This window comes from Drosophila sechellia, unplaced genomic scaffold (genome assembly GCF_004382195.2).
Source record: "Drosophila sechellia strain sech25 unplaced genomic scaffold, ASM438219v1 2R_2, whole genome shotgun sequence".
Classification (NCBI taxonomy): domain Eukaryota; kingdom Metazoa; phylum Arthropoda; class Insecta; order Diptera; family Drosophilidae; genus Drosophila; species Drosophila sechellia.
This window is the reverse complement of record NW_022611043.1, coordinates 122,051-147,517: the sequence shown is the minus strand read 5'-3', so window position 1 is coordinate 147,517 and position 25,467 is coordinate 122,051. Positions and strand designations below refer to the sequence as shown.

Genomic DNA, 25,467 nt, shown 5'->3' with positions numbered 1-25,467 from the left:
ACATTAAACAAACTTTTAATCGTCCTAGACCAGCTGACAGCGATCAATCAACAATGTCGACGAACTTAGACTACAAGATGCACAAGAATATGGACCAACTGATGCAAACTGTGTTTTTTTTTTTTTTTTTTTTTTATAGCTTTTTATTTATTATTTAAATTCTGTCCTAGTGGACAACAATTAAATTTTATGGGGGAGAACATTAACGTAAGGGGAGTACTTGGAATGTACTTGGGTAGGTGTTAAGTAAACTTATAAGTGTTGAGTAATGTCAAGCGGGTGCGTTCTCTGCAGGCGTCTTCGGGATTGGCTATTGTCCAGAAGGTTGATGGCCAGGTGGTTGGAATGGTTCTCCAGTCTGCTAGCATATCTCACACTGTGTCTAAAGATCTCGTCCTCTACCCGTGGAATACAGAGCTCCTCGTGGATGGCGGAATTTTCGTGGTAGGGATGGGCGTTGGAGACTTCCTGGATCTTCCTTCTATGCGAAGCGCTTGCAGTGCCCCATAGCTGTTCTCGAATGCATCTAGGATACGTGCTACAAGCCGGTGGCATTGCTCGGGTGTTCCGTGGGATCGCATGAATCCAAACTGGTGATCAGGGATCAGTCCAGCCTCGTCCAGTACTGGCAACACTCTGCGCAGAAATACTCTTTCGAGTATTTTGGAGAGGATTGCCAGCAGACTAATCGGTCTATATGAGGCAATATTGGCTTCAGGTTTTCTAGGCTTGAGGATGAGAATAACTTCCGCACGTTTCCACGATCTCGGGAAGTACCCTAGTGAGAAGCATCTGTTGTATATGTTGGCCAACAACTGGGAACAGAGAGGTGGCAGCATTTTAAGGGATGTGGCATCGATGCGATCCAATCCTGGGGATTTGCTAGCCTTAAGAGAGGCGATTTCCTGATCCAAACTGTAATCAACACTTTTATGAACAAGAGTTCCTTTACTACAAGCCTAGGTTGACAGTAATCAAATTTTGACGCCATCCGAACAAAATTAAAATATTTCTCAATCTAACGAGAATGTTCGGTTACCAGCATCGGACAACACCAATACATAGAAATTACACGCAAAGGTCATAAATACAAATGGCTCATTGACACAGGATCGACCGTTAACATGATGAGAGAAAATTTCTTTAGTCTTCCAATTCAAAACACTAAATGCAAAGTTTTTACGTCTAACGGTACCATAATACTAAACAAGTCTATTACCTTACCCATTAAAAATACTTTTAACAGGCCTGAACAATTTTATCTACATGATTTCTCAGAAGATTATTTTTATATAATTGGCAGAAAATTACTTAGTAATGGACAATCCATTATAAATTATAAAAATTCCACCGTTTCAATTTATAATAAAGTATACCCATTAGTTAATTCAGACCCAAATAAAAATCATTCTTTTTACATTCAAAAACAAAAAATACCAATATCAGATGAGAAATTAATTCCAACTTTCATAAAAAAAATAGATTTTAAATTGTTTCGATTGAATGAAGAGGAAAGTTCTAAATTAAAAATATTATTAAATAAATTCAAGAATCTTCAATATCAAGAAGGAGATCATTTAACATTCACTAATACAATAAAACACGTAATAAACACAACACACAATTCTCCTATTTATTCTAAGCAATATCCACTTGCTCATATGCATGATATAGAAGTAGAAAATCAGGTACAAGAAATGCTTAGGCAAGGTTTAATTAGAGAAAGTAAATTGAAAGTAATAATTAAACAAATGCGAATTCTTAAAAAAAGAAGCCAGTTTTCTTGGTCATATTGTAACTCCGAATGGAATTAAACCAAACCCTCTTAAAGTAAAATCTATAGTTTCATACCCAATTCCAACTAAAGTAAAAGAGATCAGAGCATTCTTAGGACTAACCGGTTATTACCGCAAATTTATCCCTAATTACGCTGACATAGCAAAACCTCTGACACAATGTCTAAAAAAGGGAATGAAAATAGACACAAAAAATCAAAATTATTTAGATGCATTTGAGAAACTAAAAGCCTTGATAATAAGCGAACCAATTTTACAACTCCCCGATTTTGAAAAAAAATTCGTACTTACTACAGATGCTAGTAACGTAGCCCTTGGTGCCGTCCTTTCTCAAAACGGTCATCCAAAATCTTTCATCAGCAGAACACTAAACGAACATGAATTAAATTACAGTGCGATAGAAAAGGAATTACCCGCTATAGTATGGGCAACTAAAACTTTTCGTCACTACTTACTTGGACGACAATTCGAAATAGCTAGCGACCATCAACCTCTTAGATGGATACATACATTAAAAGAACCAAATGCTAAACTCCAAAGATGGAGAACTAAATTACAAGAATTTCAGTTTACTATCGACTATATTAAGGGCAAACAGAACGTAGTAGCTGATGCATTATAACGGATCAAAATTGAAGAGAATCATTATAGCAAAGCCACCCAACATAGTGCAGAGGAAGACAATAGTGAACTTATTCACTTAACAGAAAAACCAATAAACATTTTTAATAAACAAATCATATTCGTTAAAACAGATCAAAATAAAGTAGAAAAGTCAACCTATTTCGGTAAATCAATTACTACTATTTTGTATGATAAAATGACAAGAGAAAGAGCAAAACAATTTTTACTTGACCATTTCATTTACAAATACATTACCATGTATATTATGAGTGATGTAGATTTTGAACTTATACAAGCAGCACATAAAGAAATCATTAATACCAATTACACAAAGATTATTCGAAGTCTCATCTTATTAAAGAATGTACATTCATATGCAGAATTTAAAGAAATCATATTGCAATCACATGAAAAACTCTTGCACCCCGGTATCAAAAAAATGACAAAGTTATTTAAAGAAAGCTACTATTTTCCAAATTGTCAACCTCTAATTCAAAACATAATAAATGAATGCTACTTGTGTAACTTGACCAAGACAGAACACAGAAATACGAAAATGCCCTTCAAAATTACACCAAATCCTGAACACTGTCGAGATAAATTTGTAATAGACATCTATTCATCTGAAGGCAAACACTACATTAGTTGTATCGACGTTTACTCGAAATTCGCAACCCTTGAACAAATTAAAACAAAAGATTGGATAGAGTGTAGAAATGCATTAATGCGAATTTTTAATCAATTAGGTAAGCCCATATTATTAAAAGCAGATAGAGACGGCGCATTCTCCAGCTTAGCCCTTAAGCGATGGCTTGAAAGTGAGGAGATTGATTTACAACTTAACACAGCTAAAAACGGAGTAGCAGATATAGAAAGGTTACATAAAACAATAAACGAAAAAATTCGAATAATTAATTCATCTAACGATAAGGAAGCTAAACTAAGCAAAATTGAAACCATTCTCTACATATACAATCACAAAACTAAGCATGACACTACTGGACAGACCCCTGCTAACATTTTTCTTTACTCTGGTCGACCAATTTTAGACACTCAAAGAATTAAAGAGAGGCAAATAGAAAAAATAAATAGTAACAGGCAAGAATTTGATATAGACACTCGATTTAGAAAAGGTCCTCTACAGAAGGGAAAATTGGAAAACCCATTTAAAGCAAACAAAAATGTAGAACAAATAGACTCCGATCATTATAAAATCACAAATCGAAATAGAGTCACTCATTACTATAAAACACAGTTTAAGAAAAAGAAAACTTTTAATAAAGTCCCAATTTCACAGGAATCTGGCGTATAATGATGCTGTTACTTCTATTATTTGGGACGGCCCACACAAAACAAATTCAAATAAACAACATTGACACCAATCACGGCTATCTTCTTTTTTCAAGTAAACCAATTCAAATACCATCAGCATTTGAACATCATTGCCTAAAAATTAATTTAACTGAAATTAACACTTTGACTACTTATTTTGGCCATAAAATACAAAACAACACAGACACACCCCGCATGAAATATCTGTATAATAAATTGCTTAAAGAATTAAACGGAATAACTATTCACCAAAAAAATAGACAGAAGCGTGGTCATAGGTTCATCTCTTAAATTCCTATTTGGTACATTTGATGAAAATGATCGAGTACATTTTCAAGAAAAATTAGATTCAACCGCTAAAAATTCAATACAACTTCATGAAATGAACAATGTTATACAATTTATGAACGACGGACTACAACGACTAAAAAATTATGAGAATAATCGCAATAGTATCGACACTCTTGTATACGAACTTATGCAGTTCATTGAATACATAGAAGACTTAGAGATGGGCATGCAACTCTCACGCTTAGGACTTTTCAACCCAAAACTACTTGCTTACGACAAATTAAATAACGTTAACAGCCAAAACATACTACTAATTAAAACATCAACTTGGATGAATTTCAAAGACAACGAACTACTAATCATATCACACATACCCATTAACCAAACACTGATCAACACAATTAAAATTATCCCTTATCCTGATCAAAACGGATACCAGTTGGATTACTCAGACCATGAGTCTTACTTTGAAAATAAAAATAAAATCTTTAATCAAAAAAATGAAGAAATAAATAATGATTGCATCATAAACATAATTAAGCGTAAAAATCCAATTTGCAATTTTATTCAAATCCCCACAAAAGAAATGATTAAATATGTTGAGCCAAATGTAATGATGAACTCCAATTAAGAACACAAGTCCGTTTTAAAGTTGAATGCAGCCGTCGGGCTGACTTTATATTTATTCAATTTATTCTTTTGATTTTAGAGTAGGCAGAAATGGTTATGCCAGCTCAACGTCTACAGAGTATCTGATTTTACAGTTTTGAATATATTTGGACTTAGGCTAATCCGCGTAGCTGCGCTGCCGGGTACGCCAGCGGCGGAGCGGCGTTCTTATGTATATCTTATATATCTAGGCTTATCGGGAGAGCGAGCTATGTATGTACGTATGTAATATGCATTTGGTCGGCGTGTGAATGCTGACCATGCACTTATACTTCGTGGCCTTCGAGTGGGCGATCATGTTACATCCGCCCTGGGTCTAACTGCGTGCATAGACATAAACATAAACATAGCACCAAAGTGCTGCCATATGTTAATATGCTATTTTATTTAATTGTTCTTAATATTGCATAGGCACATACTACACAAATATAATTTTAACATGGAATTTAACCGAAACTAGCATAGTAGAAAATTGTCAAAAATTGAACAACAATGTTAAGATAAAGGGAAACAAAATTATTACTGTAAATCAATGCAGAATTGAAATTGAAAACATTATCTTAAGTAAAAATTATTTTACCCCGGAACTAGACTTAACACCATTATACGCACCACTGGATATAATTAAGATAAAGACGTTAAAACACGATGACGTTGTGAATCTAATAAAAAAAAATAATACCATATTTTATATCATAGTAACTTTTATTATTATTGTACTTATTATACTATACGGATTATCAAAATATGTAACCCAAAATCCATTTATAATTTTATATAGGGAAATAAGAAAACAATCGAAAACAAATCAAGAACAGCCTCAAGAAATAGAAATTGTACGAAATCCATTACCTCCCTTGGGTACAACCAACAGCATCAGCCTTTGCATAGGCTTCTCTTTAAGGGGAGGGAAGTAACGTAATTATGCCTTCCTCATAATTCACTTATACAAAAGACCGACCGCGGTGGTCCGCCGCATCGATTCCTTGCTAAATCAACAAACATTTCCCGATATTGCACATCCACCGATCCCTTGTTTAATAAACAAACATTTCCCGATATTGCGCATCCACTTAAGCCGCGCATCCACTTAAGCCGAAATCAGAACCCAGCCACTAGGCAGGCACATAGCCACGTAGCACATAAGAATTCTTTTTCATATGTATGCACATAAACATAAGCCAGAAGCGCTCTCGCGCAAACCAAGTAAACAATCCACTAACCCAGTACATCTAAGATTTTCTCACACCAACTGTTTCAGTCTTAAGCTGATATTCAATCAATAAAAACGCAAAGCGGATTTATTCGGAGTTTTTATTTATTTCGGCGTTGATCTTAGTTCAAATACGGATCATTTATTCGACTCAAATTAAAAACTATTTTACTATATACAATCAGTGGGAAGTATAACTTAACGCTAATAGATACATTTTCAAAATTTGCTTGGGCTTATGAAGTAACTAATAGAATTTCGATATGCATTATAAAAGCTTTTAAAAATGTTGTGGAATTATTTGGAATTACTGATATATGACCAAGGTCCGAAATTTGCGGGGGAAGTATTCAAAAAGTTTTGTTGCCAATACAATATTCAATTTCATGTCACCTCGTTTCAACAAAGAAGTACTATCAGAAACTATGATAACATATAACGCTATACACTCTAGTACCAAGTTGACACCCTATGAACTTTTCCATGGTAAAACCCACACCTTTAATAACTCTGTGAAATTTAATGGAGAGCATGATTATTTAAATCAGTTAAATATATTTCGAGAAAAGTTATACCCAAAAGTAAAACGTAAGTAAAAAGAGGCAGTATACAAAACTATTAAATTAAATGAGAATAGAACGGATGAAATAGAAATAGAGGAAGGAGACAGGATCTTTAGAAAAGAAAACAGAAGAAATAAGATTACACCTCCTTTTTTTTTTTCGCACGGGTCCCACGGCCACACCTCCCGGCCAACCGACCGAGGTGCGCTGCCGTGTATCGTACGGCTCGATTCGCGAGAAGATATAGACGCTATATAAAAAAGAGAACAGGAACGAGGAAATGAATATAATGTAAAATAACTATGTTAAATAATAGTGTTAGTAGGATCTAATTATGTAATAGAAAAGATAAAATCGATTGCTTTAATAGCGGCAGAGAGTCAAGATTACAGATAATAGGATAAAGTCTATTATAGTCAGAACATAAAACTCTGTAAGGGTCATGCAACTCATAATTAGATCTAGAATGATTTAAGATAAGGGGTATATAGTTTTTAATGAATCTACTTGGAACCGAGAAGTTAAGCCGACTAATCAAGTCGGGACTCTCAACATCCCCACGAATAAGCTTACTGTTCCAAGCATAGTTCTACGGTTAGCTAGGGACGGTAAATTAATTAAAAGTAGTCTACTGGAATACGGTTTGCATCCCAATTTAGGCGCCGCAAGGCAAAAAGTAAGAAGTTTTTTTGGACCGATTCAATGCGGTCCGAGTGGACTGCGTATTGTGGACTCCAAACAGGTGATCCGTACTCGAGAATCGGACGGACTAACGAAATAAATAGGGTTTTAGTCAAGTAAGGGTCATCAAATTCCTTGGACCACCTTTTTATAAAACCAAGAAATCCCCTGGCCTTATTGACAATAGACGAAATATGGTCAGAAAATTTTAGTTTTGGGTCCAGAAGAACACCAAGATCATCAACTCGTGTTATTCTGTCCAGAGAGCACCCACTTAGAGTGTAAGTCGTGCGTATTGGGTTGGCACGACAAAAGGTCATAACTTTACACTTGGAGCCATTTAAGTCTAATATGTTATCACGGCACCATATTTGAAATCGGTCTAGATCGGATTGTAAGTCCAAATGGCACGAAGTGTCCTTGTACTGGAGGCATAATTTAACATCGTCTGCGTACATAAGTACACGCGAATGTTTTATTATTAAGGGAAGGTCGTTAATGAATAAGGTAAAAAAAAGATGGCTCCTATGTGGGACACCGGATGTGACTCGGAGAATAGAAGATAAAGAATTTTTAAAAAGGAATTGTTGTGTCCTGCCATTCAGATAGCTTGAAATCCAATTTAAAAGATCAACAGGGAAACCTATAAGATCAAGTTTTCTTAATAAAAGGTAATGATTAACAGAATCAAATGCTTTACTAAAATCAGTGTAGATGACATCAGTTTGAAGATTATTTTTGAAACCCTGTATTACGAAAGAAGTTAGCTCCAAGAGCTTAGAGGTTGTAGATCTGCGTTTCATAAAACCGTGTTGACACGGTGATATGATTGATCTACAAAGGTGCTGCAAATGAGGAGTGATAACATTTTCGAAAAGTTTTGAGATAGCCGACAATTTAGAGATTCCAGTTTGCTACCTTTTTTGTGAAGAGGAATCACAAAGGACTCCTTCCATATATGAGGGAATTGTGGAGATTCCAGAGATAAGGTTAACAGTTTCAGTAGAGGCTTGCACAAGGCTTCCGCACAGAATCTGAGCACACAGCCGGGGATTCCATCGGGAATCGAATAGACCGGTTTAACACGCTGAAGATCTTTAAGCAGCGAGCTTTCGTTTATAGTGGGGCAGAATATTAGATTCGACTTAGATACGTGGCGAATAGAGGGGCTATTGCCTGATACGATGTAACCGTAGTGTTTTCAAAAAATAGCGAGGAGGGGTAAGAACTTGTTTTTCGCTTAGTGCTAACGAAATTATAAAACTGTTTCGGATCCTGTGCAAACTGGAACTTACAACGGTTTAAATAATTTCTGTAGCACTGAGCATTAAGCACGGTAAAGTTTAACCGAGCGCTTAAATATTTACAAAGGATGGACTGAGAACCGGTATTTTTAAATATCATATAGAGTCTGGACTTTACATTTCTTAGGTGTGTCAACTCTTTATTAAACGAAGGAGGTTTAGAGATTGACTGATAGTACATCGGAACACAAGAGTTAAAAAATGATTTAATTGCGGTATAAAACATATTAATCGCATTCGCCATTATGTTGCAGGAGTAAAGATCGGACCAATTAAGGCCAGCTATAAAATTGTTTAGCCTCCGAAAATTTGCCTTGCGAAAACAGGGAATTCGCTTTGTTGACTTCTCTGAATTTACTTTTAATACCGTACCTATATGGATCTTCAGGTTAAGTAAAAGGTACTACCCTGGACAGAAACACACTTTCATTACTTGTTACAAAACATAGATCCAAAAGTCGACCAAGAGAATTTGGAATATAATTAACTTGCTTCTTGATCCAGTAACGCATTTGTTAAGTTTCTTTCTTTTTCTTTTAATACTTTTAATACAGGTACTCTCCGAGTACTACTTCCAAAAGATGACAAAATTAGCGAGATAGCCGATATTTTACAAACTTGCTCCACAGACGAAATGTCTGTCACATCCGAGAAAACAGGAGCACAGCGAGATACCAGTCCCAACCTATGTAGGGGAAATATTGCACATCGAGATTTTCTCGACGGATAAAAAATACTTCCTTACCTGCATAGACAATTTTTCGAAATTCGTTATGGAACAGCCGATTCCGTCTAGGACCATAGAGGGTCTCAAACCAGCCCTGCTTGCGGTTTACTCGGAACTTTTTATATTTTTCATTACTTGTAGCCACTTGGCATAAGTTTTATTACCTTTGATTATTCATAGCCACTTGGCAAATTTTTATTACATTTCTTAGTATAATTGCTTTTACATCCTTTATTTACTATAATTAGCGGTAGGCAACTCCTTTCCGAATACGTATTAAACAAAACACACAAATAACAGGTTGTTACCAACGCTTCTGCTCTGTCTCCTAGCCGCAACATCCGCACATGTCACTGATATCGTAATATATCGTTACAGAATTATTATCATGGAATTGCAGAATGGCCATAATAGTCGCAGAAATTTACATAGTTAGTCCAAGTATTTTGGACCATGCAGATCTGGTGAGTGCTTGGGATATTTTGTCCGTTGCGTCTGTAAAAGTTTTACAATCCCCTAACTTGTTGCACCTTGTTATAAAATTCCCCAGGGTTAAAATAGCCTGCAACAAGATCGCTGTTATTTGGTGTTGGAGCTAGAGGATAAAGTGGTGGAGTGTAATGGAGAAGTCCGCACCGTCAAGAACTGTCACCAGGGGCCACGTTCTGTCTGTTATTTTCGGTGAGCTCGTGCGAACAAAAGCTCCACGCTGGAGTCGTGGCACATTGCGATACGCAGCAGAGCTACTTACACCCAATCACCTATGTCGACGAAGAAATTATAGTTATTAACGATAGACCAGCGTTCGTCCGTGTGGATAATGGAACGAACATGTGGTTCAGTAACTCGTCAAACTAAGACTGAAGTACTGTACAGAATGATATTATATATTTGTCGGAGAAGGGAATGGCGCCCTATCGATGGTCAACTGTTCACGAGACTTATCGATAGGACGAGTTGTAATCGATTGTGAGATTTCAATAACATTGAGATCGAGTGTGGCCCTGATAGTGTGTGGCCGTGCGTGTCTATCGAGAAGAGAACGAGGAAAAGCACACACACGCAGCGGCAAGAATTAATAAGAGGAAAACTACAGGGACACGCTTCACAATTTGGATTAAATCTACGCTCCGTCATCAGAAGTGGGATTGTGCCGTCGTCTGCACACCATGGAGGACCAACTGCGCATCTTGATGGAGCACCAAAACCAAAGTTTCTTGGAATTGGCAAAAACACTGCAAGCGTCTGTGCGAGAACCGGCACAAAATGGCGTCGTCACATTGCCAAAGTTTAACGCCGACATTCCAGGCGCCGACGCTACTCAATGGTGCTTTACGGTTGATATTATTGTGGCTGAAAAACCTCTGGAAGGCAGTGCATTAATATTGGCCTTAACAAAATCGCTGGAAGGAAGTGCGTCCCAATGGCTGTCAGAAGTGTGCTATGCTGGTGTGACATGGTTGGAATTTAAGCAGTTATTCCAACAACGCTATGCAAATGCAGAGACGCCAGCCGCCATGTTTTTACAGTTACTGAACAGTCGCCCAGGCAACAGTGAATGCCTTGCCATATATGCTAGTCGCATGGTGACGTCACTCGTTTGCAAATGGAAGGGCTTGGATACCGAGAGGATTGCTGTGTCTGTGGTTTTGGGACATTTGGCCAACTTTGATCGCCGATTACAAAGAATTGCCTACACTGCCGAGATCAAGAATAGACGCGACCTATAGGCTGAGTTGCAGGTCTTCGCTTTTGACAGGCGCACACATCATTCTGGAAATGAGGAATCTGGAGGAAAGCGAGCTAAGTTCGCGCTCTTGAAGTGCCATCTTTGTGGTAAAATGGGACACAAGATGATTGACTGCCGAAACAGGAAGCAGAGCGCTGGCATGTCGAGACAGGATCACCGAGGAAGCCAATCATTTCAGCAGCATTCTAAAGGCAGTATAACTTGCTATCGCTGCCAGGAGCAAGGTCATATAGCTTCACAATGCCCCAAAAATATGGCAAGTGGTGGAGCTGGATTTCGGAACGAGAAGAGAGCTGAGCTGTGCGTGGTGGATGAACCAAAGACAAGTATGCTGCTACGAGGTGAGAACTTTCCAATTATCTTTGACTCTGGAGCAGAGTGCTCTTTCATTAAAGAGAGTTTTGCTAAAAACATAAGCGGTAAAATAATAAATAACGTAGTAAGCCTGAAAGGTATTGGAAATGCAAATGTTTGCAGTACAATTCAAATCGATAACAATATTCTCATTAATGGAAACAGTTTAAATGTAATATTTCATGTAGTACCAGATGAAAAAATAATAATAATAATATCAAATAATATCGTACTAGGACTAGAAGTATTAGCTCAGGGGTATGCTGCTGTAGTGTCTTGTAAAGGAGTAGAAATAATTAAGAATGAAACAAAAACTGTTAATTCGTGCTCTAAGTTCATAGAAAACTCATTCGAAATAATAGAAAACAATGTATGCGGTGAAAACAAATGAAATAACAACATTGTTGAAATCCTACTCAGATTCTTTTATACAGGGAACGCCTCAGACTCGCGTAAATTCGGGAGAAATGAAAATTCGATTGATTGATGAGATAAAAACGGTACAGAGAAGACCATATAGATTGAGCCCCAGTGAGAGAGATGTGGTTCGAAACAAAGTTCAAGAATTATTAGATTGCAAAGTTATCAGACCGAGTAGCTCCCCTTTTGCGAGCCCTGTTCTATTGGTGAAGAAGACACGCAACGCCAGGTTGCGTGGTGCAAAGTTCTTTACCTGCTTGGACACGGCAAGTGGCTATTATCAGGTTCCTATGCATCCGAACTCTGTCGAGTACACGGCATTTGTCACCCCTGACGGCCAATATGAGTTCCTGTCGATGCCATTTGGACTTAAGAATGCGCCATCAGTCTTTCAAAGAGCAGTTATAAAGGCATTAAGCGAGGTCGCTTATTCGTATGTCATTGTGTATATGGACGACATAATGATTGTAGCTCCAACCAAGGAAACGGCACTCGAAAGGTTTAAGATTGTTTTGGATATTTTATCAAAGGCAGGATTTTCATTCAATGTTGAAAAATGCTTCTTTCTGAGGACTTCTGTCCAATATTTAAGATTCGAAGTACGAGCAGGTGAGATTAGTCCAAATACTCGCAAAGTAGAATCTTTGAATGCCTTGCCACCTCCTAGGTCAGTGACAACATTGAGACAGTTCATTGGGTTAGCATCGTACTTTCGTCAGTTTGTTCCAGGATTTTCACAGTTAATGAAGCCTTTATATTTTCTCACCTCAGAGAAAAATAAATTTGAGTGGAATATAGAACATGAGGAAATTCGTAGAAAAATTATTCACATTCTTACTAATAAACCAGTTTTGATTATCTTTGACCCGCAATATCCAATAGAGTTACACACCGATGCGAGTGCAATCGGATATGGTGCTATACTCTTGCACAGAATTGAAAATAAACCGTATGTAGTGGAATACTACAGTAAGACAACAAGTGTATGCGAATCTAAATATACTTCGTATGAGTTGGAAACTCTTGCGGTGGTAAATGCAGTCAAGCATTTCCGGCACTACTTACATGGCAGAAAGTTTGTAATATTCACTGATTGTAATTCTTTAAAATCATCACGAAATAAGATTGAGTTGTTGCCTAGAGTCTATCGCTGGTGGGCTTATTTACAGACATTCGATTTTGACATACAGTATAGAGAAGGCAAGCGTATGGCTCATGCTGATTTCTTTTCCAGAAATCCAGTTCCTCCGGAAAATTCCCCTGAATATGCGAAAGTTGTTGAAAAGCGAATCGACTTAACTGAAGTATCTGAGGCAACAGAAAGATCAAGATATCGTAGAAATCGTTGCCAAGCTGAACAATGATGAATGTCCATTCGATTTGGCTAAGACATATGATTTGAGAGCTGGAGTTTTGTATAGAATCATACAAAGAAATGGCAAGACCCTATGTTTGCCAGTGGTGCCTTGTGGATTTAGATGGTCAGTTATTAACCAAGTACATGTATCCATAATGCATCTGGGCTGGGAGAAAACACTTGACAAGGTTTACGATTACTATTGGTTTGAGGGCATGGCCAAATGCGTTCGAAGATTTGTTGAAAATTGTATAACCTGCCGAGTGTCCAAATCATCTTCTAAAAATTACAAATGGAATTACATCCTATTCCCAAAGTAAACATTCCGTGGCATACTGTTCACATAGACATATCAGGCAAGCTTAGTGGTAAAAGCGATCGTAAAGAATATGTTATTGTACAGATAGATACATTTACCAAGTATGTTTATCTCTACCACACGTTCACATTAAGTGCAGAAAGCTGTGTAATGGCGCTAAAATCAGCAATTTCGTTGTTCGGAGTCCCTATTCGTATTGTGGCTGATCAGGGAAGAAGTTTTACAGGTGCTAAGTTCGTTGAATTTTGCTCTTCACAAAAGATAAAATTACATTTGATAGCAAAAGGAGCAAGCCGAGGTAATGGCCAGGTTGAGAGAGTTATGAGTACCTTGAAAAATTTATTAACAGCTGTTGAAATGAGTTCTCGATCGTGGCAAGAGGCATTGGGTGACGCGCAATTAGCTATTAATTGTACTGCTAATAAGATAACAAAAGCGAGTCCATTAGAATTATTAATGGGAAAGGTTGCTCGACCTTTAGGCCTTGTTCCCATTCATGAACCAGAAACTGAAATAGATCTGACTAAGATAAGAACCCAAGCTTTAGAGAATATAGAAAGATCAGGAAAGTATGAGAAGGAAAGATTTGATAAAGGCAGAGTTAAGATAGTAAAATTCAGTGTTGGAGATTTTGTGTTGCTAAATAATAGTGAGAGAAACCAGACTAAGTTATAGAGGACCATTTGAGATTATTGAGGTATTGGATAATGACAGATATACTTTAAAGAGTTTGAAAAGTAATAGGCGGTATAAGTATGCGCATGAGAGATTCAGAAGATTGCCAGATGGGCAGGTGCCAAGCGAGCTGGAGATCGATGTTAGCCCGCCAGGTGAAACTGTTGAAAGAGACAGTAGTGATGTTGATGAAAGAGATGATATGTAAACTGTTGAAAGAGACAGTAAGAGAAGTTGTTGAAAGAAATGGTATGGAAATTGTTGAAAGAGACAGTAAGTGAAGTTGTTGAAAGATATGAAATGGAAACTGTTGAAAGAGACAGTTGGCGGAAGGTGTATGGAAGTACACAGTTTATCGATGGCTACGTGGCGGTACCTGACCCTGAGTGGTAAAATGATAATGTTGTTAGAAAATGAGAAAAGAAAATGAGAGAAGAAAATAAGAGACGAAAATGAGAAAAGAAAATGAGAGAAGAAAATAAGAGACGAAAATGAGAAAAGAAAATGAGAAAATAGAATAAGTAAAAACGAGATGAAAGAAGGAAAATTAATAAAATTTTGATTTGTAAAGAAATTGCTTAAATGAACGAAATAGTCAAGAAATTGAAGAATTCTAAGAAATGAATAATGAATGTTAAAGATTAAGTTAAAAAAATTCAAAGTTGTTAATGAATAAGATTGTCACATTAAGAGTACAACTGAAGGTTGAAGGTTGATTTATTGCAGAGGGTAGCTCATACACGAGGGCGTGTAATTTATCAGAATGGCCGTGTCGGAGAAGGGAATGATATTTTGAAATAGGCGCCCTATCGATGGTCAAATGTTCACGAGACTTATCGATAGGACGAGTTGTAATCGATTGTGAGATTTCAATAACATTGAGATCGAGTGTGGCCCTGATAGTGTGTGCCCGTGCGTGTCTATCGAGAAGAGAACGAGGAAAAGCACACACACGCAGCGGCAAGAATCAATAAGAGGTAAACTACAGGGACACGCTTCACAATTTGGATTAAATCTACGCTCCGTCATCAGAAGTGGGATTGTGCCTTCGTCTGCACACCATGGAGGACCAACTGCGCATCTTGATGGAGCACCAAAACCAAAGTTTCTTGGAATTGGCAAAAACACTGCAAGCGTCTGTGCGAGAACCGGCACAAAATGGCGTCGTCACATTGCCAAAGTTTAACGCCGACATTCCAGGCGCCGACGCTACTCAATGGTATTATTGTGGCTGAAAAACCTCTGGAAGGCAGTTCATTAATATTGGCCTTAACAAAATCGCTGGAAGGAAGTGCGTCCCAATGGCTGTCAGAAGTGTGCTATGCTGGTGTGACATGGTTGGAATTTAAGCAGTTATTCCAACAACGCTATGCAAATGCAGAGACGCCAGCCGCCATGTTTTTACAGTTACTGAACAGTCGCCCAGGCAACAGTGAATGCCTTGCCATATATGCTAGTCGCATGGTGACGTCACTCGTTTGCAAATGGAAGGGATACCGAGAGGATTGCTGTGTCTGTGGTTTTGGGACATTTGGCCAACTTTGATCGCCGATTACAAAGAATTGCCTACACTGCCGAGATCAAGAATAGACGCGACCTACAGGCTGAGTTGCAGGTCTTCGCTTTTGACAGGCGCACACATCATTCTGGAAATGAGGAATCTGGAGGAAAGCGAGCTAAGTTCGCGCTCTTGAAGTGCCATCTTTGTGGTAAAATGGGACACAAGATGATTGACTGCCGAAACAGGAAGCAGAGCGCTGGCATGTCGAGACAGGATCACCGAGGAAGCCAATCATTTCAGCAGCATTCTAAAGGCAGTATAACTTGCTATCGCTGCCAGGAGCAAGGTCATATAGCTTCACAATGCCCCAAAAATATGGCAAGTGGTGGAGCTGGATTTCGGAACGAGAAGAGAGCTGAGCTGTGCGTGGTGGATGAACCAAAGACAAGTATGCTGCTACGAGGTGAGAACTTTTCAATTATCTTTGACTCTGGAGCAGAGTGCTCTTTCATTAAAGAGAGTTTTGCTAAAAACATAAGCGGTAAAATAATAAATAACGTAGTAAGCCTAAAAGGTATTGGAAATGCAAATGTTTGCAGTACAATTCAAATCGATAACAATATTCTCATTAATGGAAACAGTTTAAATGTAATATTTCATGTAGTACCAGATGATTGTATGTCAAATAATATCGTACTAGGACTAGAAGTATTAGCTCAGGGGTATGCTGCTGTAGTGTCTTGTAAAGGAGTAGAAATAATTAAGAATGAAACAAAAACTGTTAATTCGTGCTCTAAGTTCATAGAAAACTCATTCGAAATAATAGAAAACAATGTATGCGGTGAAAACAAATGAAATAACAACATTGTTGAAATCCTACTCAGATTCTTTTATACAGGGAACGCCTCAGACTCGCGTAAATTCGGGAGAAATGAAAATTCGATTGATTGATGAGATAAAAACGGTACAGAGAAGACCATATAGATTGAGCCCCAGTGAGAGAGATGTGGTTCGAAACAAAGTTCAAGAATTATTAGATTGCAAAGTTATCAGACCGAGTAGCTCCCCTTTTGCGAGCCCTGTTCTATTGGTGAAGAAGAAGAATGGATCAGCTAGGCTTTGTGTGGATTATAGAGAATTGAATTCGAATACAGTAGCTGACAAGTTTCCGTTGCCTTTAATATCTGATCAGATAGCCAGGTTGCGTGGTGCAAAGTTCTTTACCTGCTTGGACACGGCAAGTGGCTATTATCCGGTTCCTATGCATCCGAACTCTGTCGAGTACACGGCATTTGTCACCCCTGACGGCCAATATGAGTTCCTGTCGATGCCATTTGGACTTAAGAATGCGCCATCAGTCTTTCAAAGAGCAGTTATAAAGGCATTAAGCGAGGTCGCTTATTCGTATGTCATTGTGTATATGGACGACATAATGATTGTAGCTCCAACCAAGGAAACGGCACTCGAAAGGTTTAAGATTGTTTTGGATATTTTATCAAAGGCAGGATTTTCATTCAATGTTGAAAAATGCTTCTTTCTGAGGACTTCTGTCCAATATTTAAGATTCGAAGTACGAGCAGGTGAGATTAGTCCAAATACTCGCAAAGTAGAATCTTTGAATGCCTTGCCACCTCCTAGGTCAGACAACATTGAGACAGTTCATTGGGTTAGCATCGTACTTTCGTCAGTTTGTTCCAGGATTTTCACAGTTAATGAAGCCTTTATATTTTCTCACCTCAGAGAAAAATAAATTTGAGTGGAATATAGAACATGAGGAAATTCGTAGAAAAATTATTCACATTCTTACTAATAAACCAGTTTTGATTATCTTTGACCCGCAATATCCAATAGAGTTACACACCGATGCGAGTGCAATCGGATATGGTGCTATACTCTTGCACAGAATTGAAAATAAACCGTATGTAGTGGAATACTACAGTAAGACAACAAGTGTATGCGAATCTAAATATACTTCGTATGAGTTGGAAACTCTTGCGGTGGTAAATGCAGTCAAGCATTTCCGGCACTACTTACATGGCAGAAAGTTTGTAATATTCACTGATTGTAATTCTTTAAAATCATCACGAAATAAGATTGAGTTGTTGCCTAGAGTCTATCGCTGGTGGGCTTATTTACAGACATTCGATTTTGACATACAGTATTGAGAAGGCAAGCGTATGGCTCATGCTGATTTCTTTTCCAGAAATCCAGTTCCTCCGGAAAATTCCCCTGAATATGCGAAAGTTGTTGAAAAGCGAATCGACTTAACTGAAGTATCTGAGGCAACAGAAAGATCAAGATATCGTAGAAATCGTTGCCAAGCTGAACAATGATGAATGTCCATTCGATTTGGCTAAGACATATGATTTGAGAGCTGGAGTTTTGTATAGAATCATACAAAGAAATGGCAAGACCCTATGTTTGCCAGTGGTGCCTTGTGGATTTAGATGGTCAGTTATTAACCAAGTACATGTATCCATAATGCATCTGGGCTGGGAGAAAACACTTGACAAGGTTTACGATTACTATTGGTTTGAGGGCATGGCCAAATACGTTCGAAGATTTGTTGAAAATTGTATAACCTGCCGAGTGTCCAAATCATCTTCTAAAAATTACAAATGGAATTACATCCTATTCCCAAAGTAAACATTCCGTGGCATACTGTTCACATAGACATATCAGGCAAGCTTAGTGGTAAAAGCGATCGTAAAGAATATGTTATTGTACAGATAGATACATTTACCAAGTATGTTTATCTCTACCACACGTTCACATTAAGTGCAGAAAGCTGTGTAATGGCGCTAAAATCAGCAATTTCGTTGTTTGGAGTCCCTATTCGTATTGTGGCTGATCAGGGAAGAAGTTTTACAGGTGCTAAGTTCGTTGAATTTTGCTCTTCACAAAAGATAAAATTACATTTGATAGCAACAGGAGCAAGCCGAGGTAATGGCCAGGTTGAGAGAGTTATGAGTACCTTGAAAAATTTATTAACAGCTGTTGAAATGAGTTCTCGATCGTGGCAAGAGGCATTGGGTGACGCGCAATTAGCTATTAATTGTACTGCTAATAAGATAACAAAAGCGAGTCCATTAGAATTATTAATGGGAAAGGTTGCTCGACCTTTAGGCCTTGTTCCCATTTATGAACCAGAAACTGAAATGGATCTGACTAAGATAAGAACCCAAGCTTTAGAGAATATAGAAAGATCAGGAAAGTATGAGAAGGAAAGATTTGATAAAGGCAGAGTTAAGATAGTAAAATTCAGTGTTGGAGATTTTGTGTTGCTAAATAATAGTGAGAGAAACCAGACTAAGTTAGAAGCTAAATATAGAGGACCATTTGAGATTATTGAGGTATTGGATAATGACAGATATACTTTAAAGAGTTTGAAAAGTAATAGGCGGTATAAGTATGCGCATGAGAGATTAAGAAGATTGCCAGATGGGCAGGTGCCAAGCGAGCTGGAGATCGATGTTAGCCCGCCAGGTGAAACTGTTGAAAGAGACAGTAGTGATGTTGATGAAAGAGATGATATGTAAACTGTTGAAAGAGACAGTAAGAGAAGTTGTTGAAAGAAATGGTATGGAAATTGTTAAAAGAGACAGTAAGTGAAGTTGTTGAAAGATATGAAATGGAAACTGTTGAAAGAGACAGTTGGCGGAAGGTGTATGGAAGTACACAGTTTATCGATGGCTACGTGGCGGTACCTGACCCTGAGTGGTAAAATGATAATGTTGTTAGAAAATGAGAAAAGAAAATGAGAGAAGAAAATAAGAGACGAAAATGAGAAAAGAAAATGAGAGAAGAAAATAAGAGACGAAAATGAGAAAAGAAAATGAGAAAATAGAATAAGTAAAAACGAGATGAAAGAAGGAAAATTAATAAAATTTTGATTTGAAAAGAAATTGCTTAAATGAACGAAATAGTCAAGAAATTGAAGAATTCTAAGAAATTAATAATGAATGTTAAAGATTAAGTTAAAAAAATTCAAAGTTGTTAATGAATAAGATTGTCACATTAAGAGTACAACTGAAGGTTGAAGGTTGATTTATTGCAGAGGGTAGCTCATACACGAGGGCGTGTAATTTATCAGAATGGCCGTGTCGGAGAAGGGAATGATATTTTGAAATAGGCGCCCTATCGATGGTCAAATGTTCACGAGACTTATCGATAGGACGAGTTGTAATCGATTGTGAGATTTCAATAACATTGAGATCGAGTGTGGCCCTGATAGTGTGTGGCCGTGCGTGTCTATCGAGAAGAGAACGAGGAAAAGCACACACACGCAGCGGCAAGAATTAATAAGAGGAAAACTACAGGGACACGCTTCACAATTTGGATTAAATCTACGCTCCGTCATCAGAAGTGGGATTGTGCCGTCGTCTGCACACCATGGAGGACCAACTGCGCATCTTGATGGAGCACCAAAACCAAAGTTTCTTGGAATTGGCAAAAACACTGCAAGCGTCTGTGCGAGAACCGGCACAAAATGGCGTCGTCACATTGCCAAAGTTTAACGCCGACATTCCAGGCGCCGACGCTACTCAATGGTGCTTTACGGTTGATATTATTGTGGCTGAAAAACCTCTGGAAGGCAGTGCATTAATATTGGCCTTAACAAAATCGCTGGAAGGAAGTGCGTCCCAATGGCTGTCAGAAGTGTGCTATGCTGGTGTGACATGGTTGGAATTTAAGCAGTTATTCCAACAACGCTATGCAAATGCAGAGACGCCAGCCGCCATGTTTTTACAGTTACTGAACAGTCGCCCAGGCAACAGTGAATGCCTTGCCATATATGCTAGTCGCATGGTGACGTCACTCGTTTGCAAATGGAAGGGCTTGGATACCGAGAGGATTGCTGTGTCTGTGGTTTTGGGACATTTGGCCAACTTTGATCGCCGATTACAAAGAATTGCCTACACTGCCGAGATCAAGAATAGACGCGACCTACAGGCTGAGTTGCAGGTCTTCGCTTTTGACAGGCGCACACATCATTCTGGAAATGAGGAATCTGGAGGAAAGCGAGCTAAGTTCGCGCTCTTGAAGTGCCATCTTTGTGGTAAAATGGGACACAAGATGATTGACTGCCGAAACAGGAAGCAGAGCGCTGGCATGTCGAGACAGGATCACCGAGGAAGCCAATCATTTCAGCAGCATTCTAAAGGCAGTATAACTTGCTATCGCTGCCAGGAGCAAGGTCATATAGCTTCACAATGCCCCAAAAATATGGCAAGTGGTGGAGCTGGATTTCGGAACGAGAAGAGAGCTGAGCTGTGCGTGGTGGATGAACCAAAGACAAGTATGCTGCTACGAGGTGAGAACTTTTCAATTATCTTTGACTCTGGAGCAGAGTGCTCTTTCATTAAAGAGAGTTTTGCTAAAAACATAAGCGGTAAAATAATAAATAACGTAGTAAGCCTAAAAGGTATTGGAAATGCAAATGTTTGCAGTACAATTCAAATCGATAACAATATTCTCATTAATGGAAACAGTTTAAATGTAATATTTCATGTAGTACCAGATGAAAAAATAATAATAATAATATCAAATAATATCGTACTAGGACTAGAAGTATTAGCTCAGGGGTATGCTGCTGTAGTGTCTTGTAAAGGAGTAGAAATAATTAAGAATGAAACAAAAGCTGTTAATTCGTGCTCTAAGTTCATAGTGTAAAGAAAAGGTGCACCAAGTTAAAACACGTGTTTGCCTTGTTCTTAAGTGCAGCCGTCAGGCCACCTTTTTATTTCTTCACTTTTCTTCTTATATCTTAGAGTAGGCAGAAATGGTTCAGCCAGCTCAAGAGTAGAGTAGGCAGAAATGGTTCTGCCAGCTCAAGGTCTACAGAGTGTCTGATCTTACAGTGTTCAATATATTTGGACTTAGGCTAATTAGCGTAGCTGCGCTGCCGGGTACGCCAGCGGCGGAGCTTATCTGAGCTTATATCTGAGCTTATCGGGAGAGCGAGATATGTATGTACGTATGTAATATGTATTTGGTCGGCGTGTGAATGCTGACCATGCACTTATACTTTTTGCCTTCGAGTGGGCAATGCTCTTATACTAATATTGCATAGGCACATACTACATCTCCCTCCTTTTGAAAAATAACGTAACCTAGTGAAGTTATTTTGATTATTAAATGCAAATTATTTTATTTTTATTTTTATTTTGTTTGTGTTTTTGTTTGAACAACAATAGTTGATTTTGTAATGCAAAGATAAAAATATACGTAGTGTACGGAAAATTTGTATAAATGATTAAGGAAAATATAAGTTTAAATTCAATCATGAATGAAATTTCTTTAATCTATCTTTATGAACTATTTGTTTTTTGTTTTTATTAGTAAGTAGCGTAATATTGTTATTATCTCCTATGCTTTCTATCTTATAGGGCCCCGTATATTTAAAGTCTAATTTATGACCTACCTCATTTCTTAGTAAAACTTTATCTCCTACTTCTAATTCTATGTCTATTACTTTTAAGTCATAATTTTCTTTATTTTTTTCTTTGTGTGCTTCAAGAAGTTTTCTTGCTCGAGCATATGCTACCTCTAACCTATATTTACTCTCCTTAGCGTAATCATCTATGTTATATATTGGTTCTATGCTATGTAGTTTATTAAAATGTTTTGGTAAATTACTTGTTCTACCGAAAACTAATTCATATGGACAATAATTATGTACCATAGATGGGGTCGTGTTGAAGCAATATACGAAATATTGAAGCCATACGTCCCAATCGGTTTTGTCCGTCGATATGTAGGATCGTATATACTCGTTTAAAGTTCTATGACTTCTTTCTAATACTCCAACTGTCTGGTGGTGATGAGCTGTTGATGTTACATTTTTTATTTTCAAATATTTACACAGGTCAGTAATTATTGAATTCTTGTACTCTGTTCCCATGTCCGTTATGAACGTCTTCATTGGACCGTACTTTAGAATAAAAGATTCAAATATAGCTTTTGCGACTGTTTTTGCGCTTTTATTTGCTATTGGTATGGCAACTAAGTACTTGGTTAAATCACATATGAGAGTGACTGCGTACTCGTTACCATTTTCTGACTTGGGTAGTGGACCAATTGTGTCCACAACAACTCTATCGAAAGCATGTTCTGGTGTTTCAGTTATAGTCATTGGAGTCTTCGTGTGCTTTGTTGTTTTTGCTTTTTGGCATTTTTGACATTTTCTTACGTACTCTTTTATGTTTTTACTCATATTTTTCCAGTAATAATGTCTTTTGACCTTGGCCAAGGTTTTTGTAATGCCTGTATGCCCTCCTTGTATTGGATCGTCATGTAATGTAGACAATATAGCTTCTTTTTCTTTTTCATTATTTATTTGGGTCACCGGGATAAGTAGCGCTACTTTTAAATTCTTTAATATTTTATTGCCCATATTTTTAAATTTATCTATTGAAACGTGTTCAAAGATTTTCTTCCACGGTGCCATTTTGATTTGGCTGATATCATATATACCGGCTTGCAATTCAAGCCTTTGGAGAAATTATAAAGATCACCAACATCATATCTTGCAATGATTTTCTTTCCATGTTTAAATAAACATATCGAGTCATTCAATTGCAATGTCACTACTTTTCGTACCTCGTCATTTGCTATGACTTCGTATACGTTGGGCTCTGAAGCTATTTCTTTGGTTTGCTTTTGCAAATCCAATTGTTCTTTTCCTGCGCAGGATTTTTGTCTACTTTGATATCTTGTAGTGACTTTTAATATATTTCCAGTTATATCTTTTAGCTCTTTGATGGTTATTCTTGATAACGCATCTGCTACATGATTGTCCTTGCCCTTTAGATACTCTACTGTAAAATTATATTCCTCTAGTTCAAGCCTTATTCTAGTTAATTTAGAGCTGGGGTTCACCATCGAGAATAAATATGTCAATGGTCTATGGTCTGTTTTCACAGTGAAATGTTTTCCGTAAATGTATGGTCTGAAATGTACTATTGCCCAATGAATTGCTGCTAACTCTTGTTCTGTTGTACTCTTATTGCTTTCACCTTTCGTAAAAGCTCTGGATGCATAAGCAACTGGGAGTTGGTGGCCATTATGGTTTTGAGTTAAAACTGCGCCACACGCTTGCTTGCTTGCATCTGTTGTTATGCAAAATTCTTTGCTGATTTTGCCGCAAGTGGTCTAGCTCTGCTTGTAGCTTTAGAGCTGTCGACCAAACCGGTGGCGTTTGCTGACCGTATATTAGCCACTTTAAGTGGGCTATACGTTTATTCAGCTTAGTTTTCAAACCGCCACGGTGTTTTCCCATACTCAATAGAACTCTACTCACTCAGATTCTTCCTTAGTTTTGGGAATTCCATTTAATTATTCCTTGTGTGTGTCTTCTTCCAGTCCAGTATTCCAGCTTGGTCAATTCTTCCTTAGTTTTTAGGCTAGTTTTGGTTCCATTTAATTATTCCTTGTGTGTCTTGACACTAACTTGGGTCAATTCGTCCAGCGTTGGACGACTGTCACGGCCGCCATGTAAAGAAAAGGTGCACCAAGTTAAAACACGTGTTTGCCTTGTTCTTAAGTGCAGCCGTCAGGCCACCTTTTTATTTCTTCACTTTTCTTCTTATATCTTAGAGTAGGCAGAAATGGTTCAGCCAGCTCAAGAGTAGAGTAGGCAGAAATGGTTCTGCCAGCTCAAGGTCTACAGAGTGTCTGATCTTACAGTGTTCAATATATTTGGACTTAGGCTAATTAGCGTAGCTGCGCTGCCGGGTACGCCAGCGGCGGAGCTTATCTGAGCTTATATCTGAGCTTATCGGGAGAGCGAGATATGTATGTACGTATGTAATATGTATTTGGTCGGCGTGTGAATGCTGACCATGCACTTATACTTTTTGCCTTCGAGTGGGCAATGCTCTTATACTAATATTGCATAGGCACATACTACAATAGAAAACTCATTCGAAATAATAGAAAACAATGTATGCGGTGAAAACAAAAATGAAATAACAACATTGTTGAAATCCTACTCAGATTCTTTTATACAGGGAACGCCTCAGACTCGCGTAAATTCGGGAGAAATGAAAATTCGATTGATTGATGAGATAAAAACGGTACAGAGAAGACCATATAGATTGAGCCCCAGTGAGAGAGATGTGGTTCGAAACAAAGTTCAAGAATTATTAGATTGCAAAGTTATCAGACCGAGTAGCTCCCCTTTTGCGAGCCCTGTTCTATTGGTGAAGAAGAAGAATGGATCAGCTAGGCTTTGTGTGGATTATAGAGAATTGAATTCGAATACAGTAGCTGACAAGTTTCCGTTGCCTTTAATATCTGATCAGATAGCCAGGTTGCGTGGTGCAAAGTTCTTTACCTGCTTGGACACGGCAAGTGGCTATTATCCGGTTCCTATGCATCCGAACTCTGTCGAGTACACGGCATTTGTCACCCCTGACGGCCAATATGAGTTCCTGTCGATGCCATTTGGACTTAAGAATGCGCCATCAGTCTTTCAAAGAGCAGTTATAAAGGCATTAAGCGAGGTCGCTTATTCGTATGTCATTGTGTATATGGACGACATAATGATTGTAGCTCCAACCAAGGAAACGGCACTCGAAAGGTTTAAGATTGTTTTGGATATTTTATCAAAGGCAGGATTTTCATTCAATGTTGAAAAATGCTTCTTTCTGAGGACTTCTGTCCAATATTTAAGATTCGAAGTACGAGCAGGTGAGATTAGTCCAAATACTCGCAAAGTAGAATCTTTGAATGCCTTGCCACCTCCTAGGTCAGTGACAACATTGAGACAGTTCATTGGGTTAGCATCGTACTTTCGTCAGTTTGTTCCAGGATTTTCACAGTTAATGAAGCCTTTATATTTTCTCACCTCAGAGAAAAATAAATTTGAGTGGAATATAGAACATGAGG

At 38.0% G+C, this 25,467-nt stretch overlaps 4 protein-coding genes across 4 annotated transcripts; all 4 read left to right on the top strand.

Annotated features, from left to right (window-relative positions):
• The first annotated feature begins 10,363 nt into the window (after positions 1-10,363).
• On the top strand, positions 10,364-10,949 carry LOC116802420. The gene has a single exon (XM_032726900.1). The coding sequence runs from the start codon at positions 10,370-10,372 to the stop codon at positions 10,928-10,930; it is 561 nt and encodes a 186-aa protein (XP_032582791.1). The 5' UTR covers positions 10,364-10,369; the 3' UTR covers positions 10,931-10,949.
• Positions 10,950-11,035: 86 nt separating this feature from the next.
• LOC116802415 lies at positions 11,036-15,788 on the top strand. The gene is made up of 3 exons (XM_032726893.1): positions 11,036-11,441; positions 11,697-11,771; positions 15,772-15,788. Exons 1-3 carry the CDS (start codon positions 11,042-11,044, stop codon positions 15,786-15,788), a joined length of 492 nt encoding a protein of 163 aa, XP_032582784.1. The 5' UTR covers positions 11,036-11,041.
• LOC116802421 (DNA-binding protein HEXBP-like) lies at positions 15,560-16,044 on the top strand (the record flags this gene model as incomplete). Its single annotated transcript, XM_032726901.1, has 1 exon — positions 15,560-16,044. A coding segment is annotated over exon 1 (255 nt), but the record flags the coding sequence as incomplete, so codon positions are not given.
• Positions 16,045-19,938: 3,894 nt separating this feature from the next.
• Positions 19,939-21,255, top strand: LOC116802425. Its single transcript, XM_032726906.1, has one exon. It carries the CDS (start codon positions 19,969-19,971, stop codon positions 21,247-21,249), a length of 1,281 nt encoding a protein of 426 aa, XP_032582797.1. The 5' UTR covers positions 19,939-19,968; the 3' UTR covers positions 21,250-21,255.
• The last annotated feature ends 4,212 nt before the right edge of the window (positions 21,256-25,467 follow it).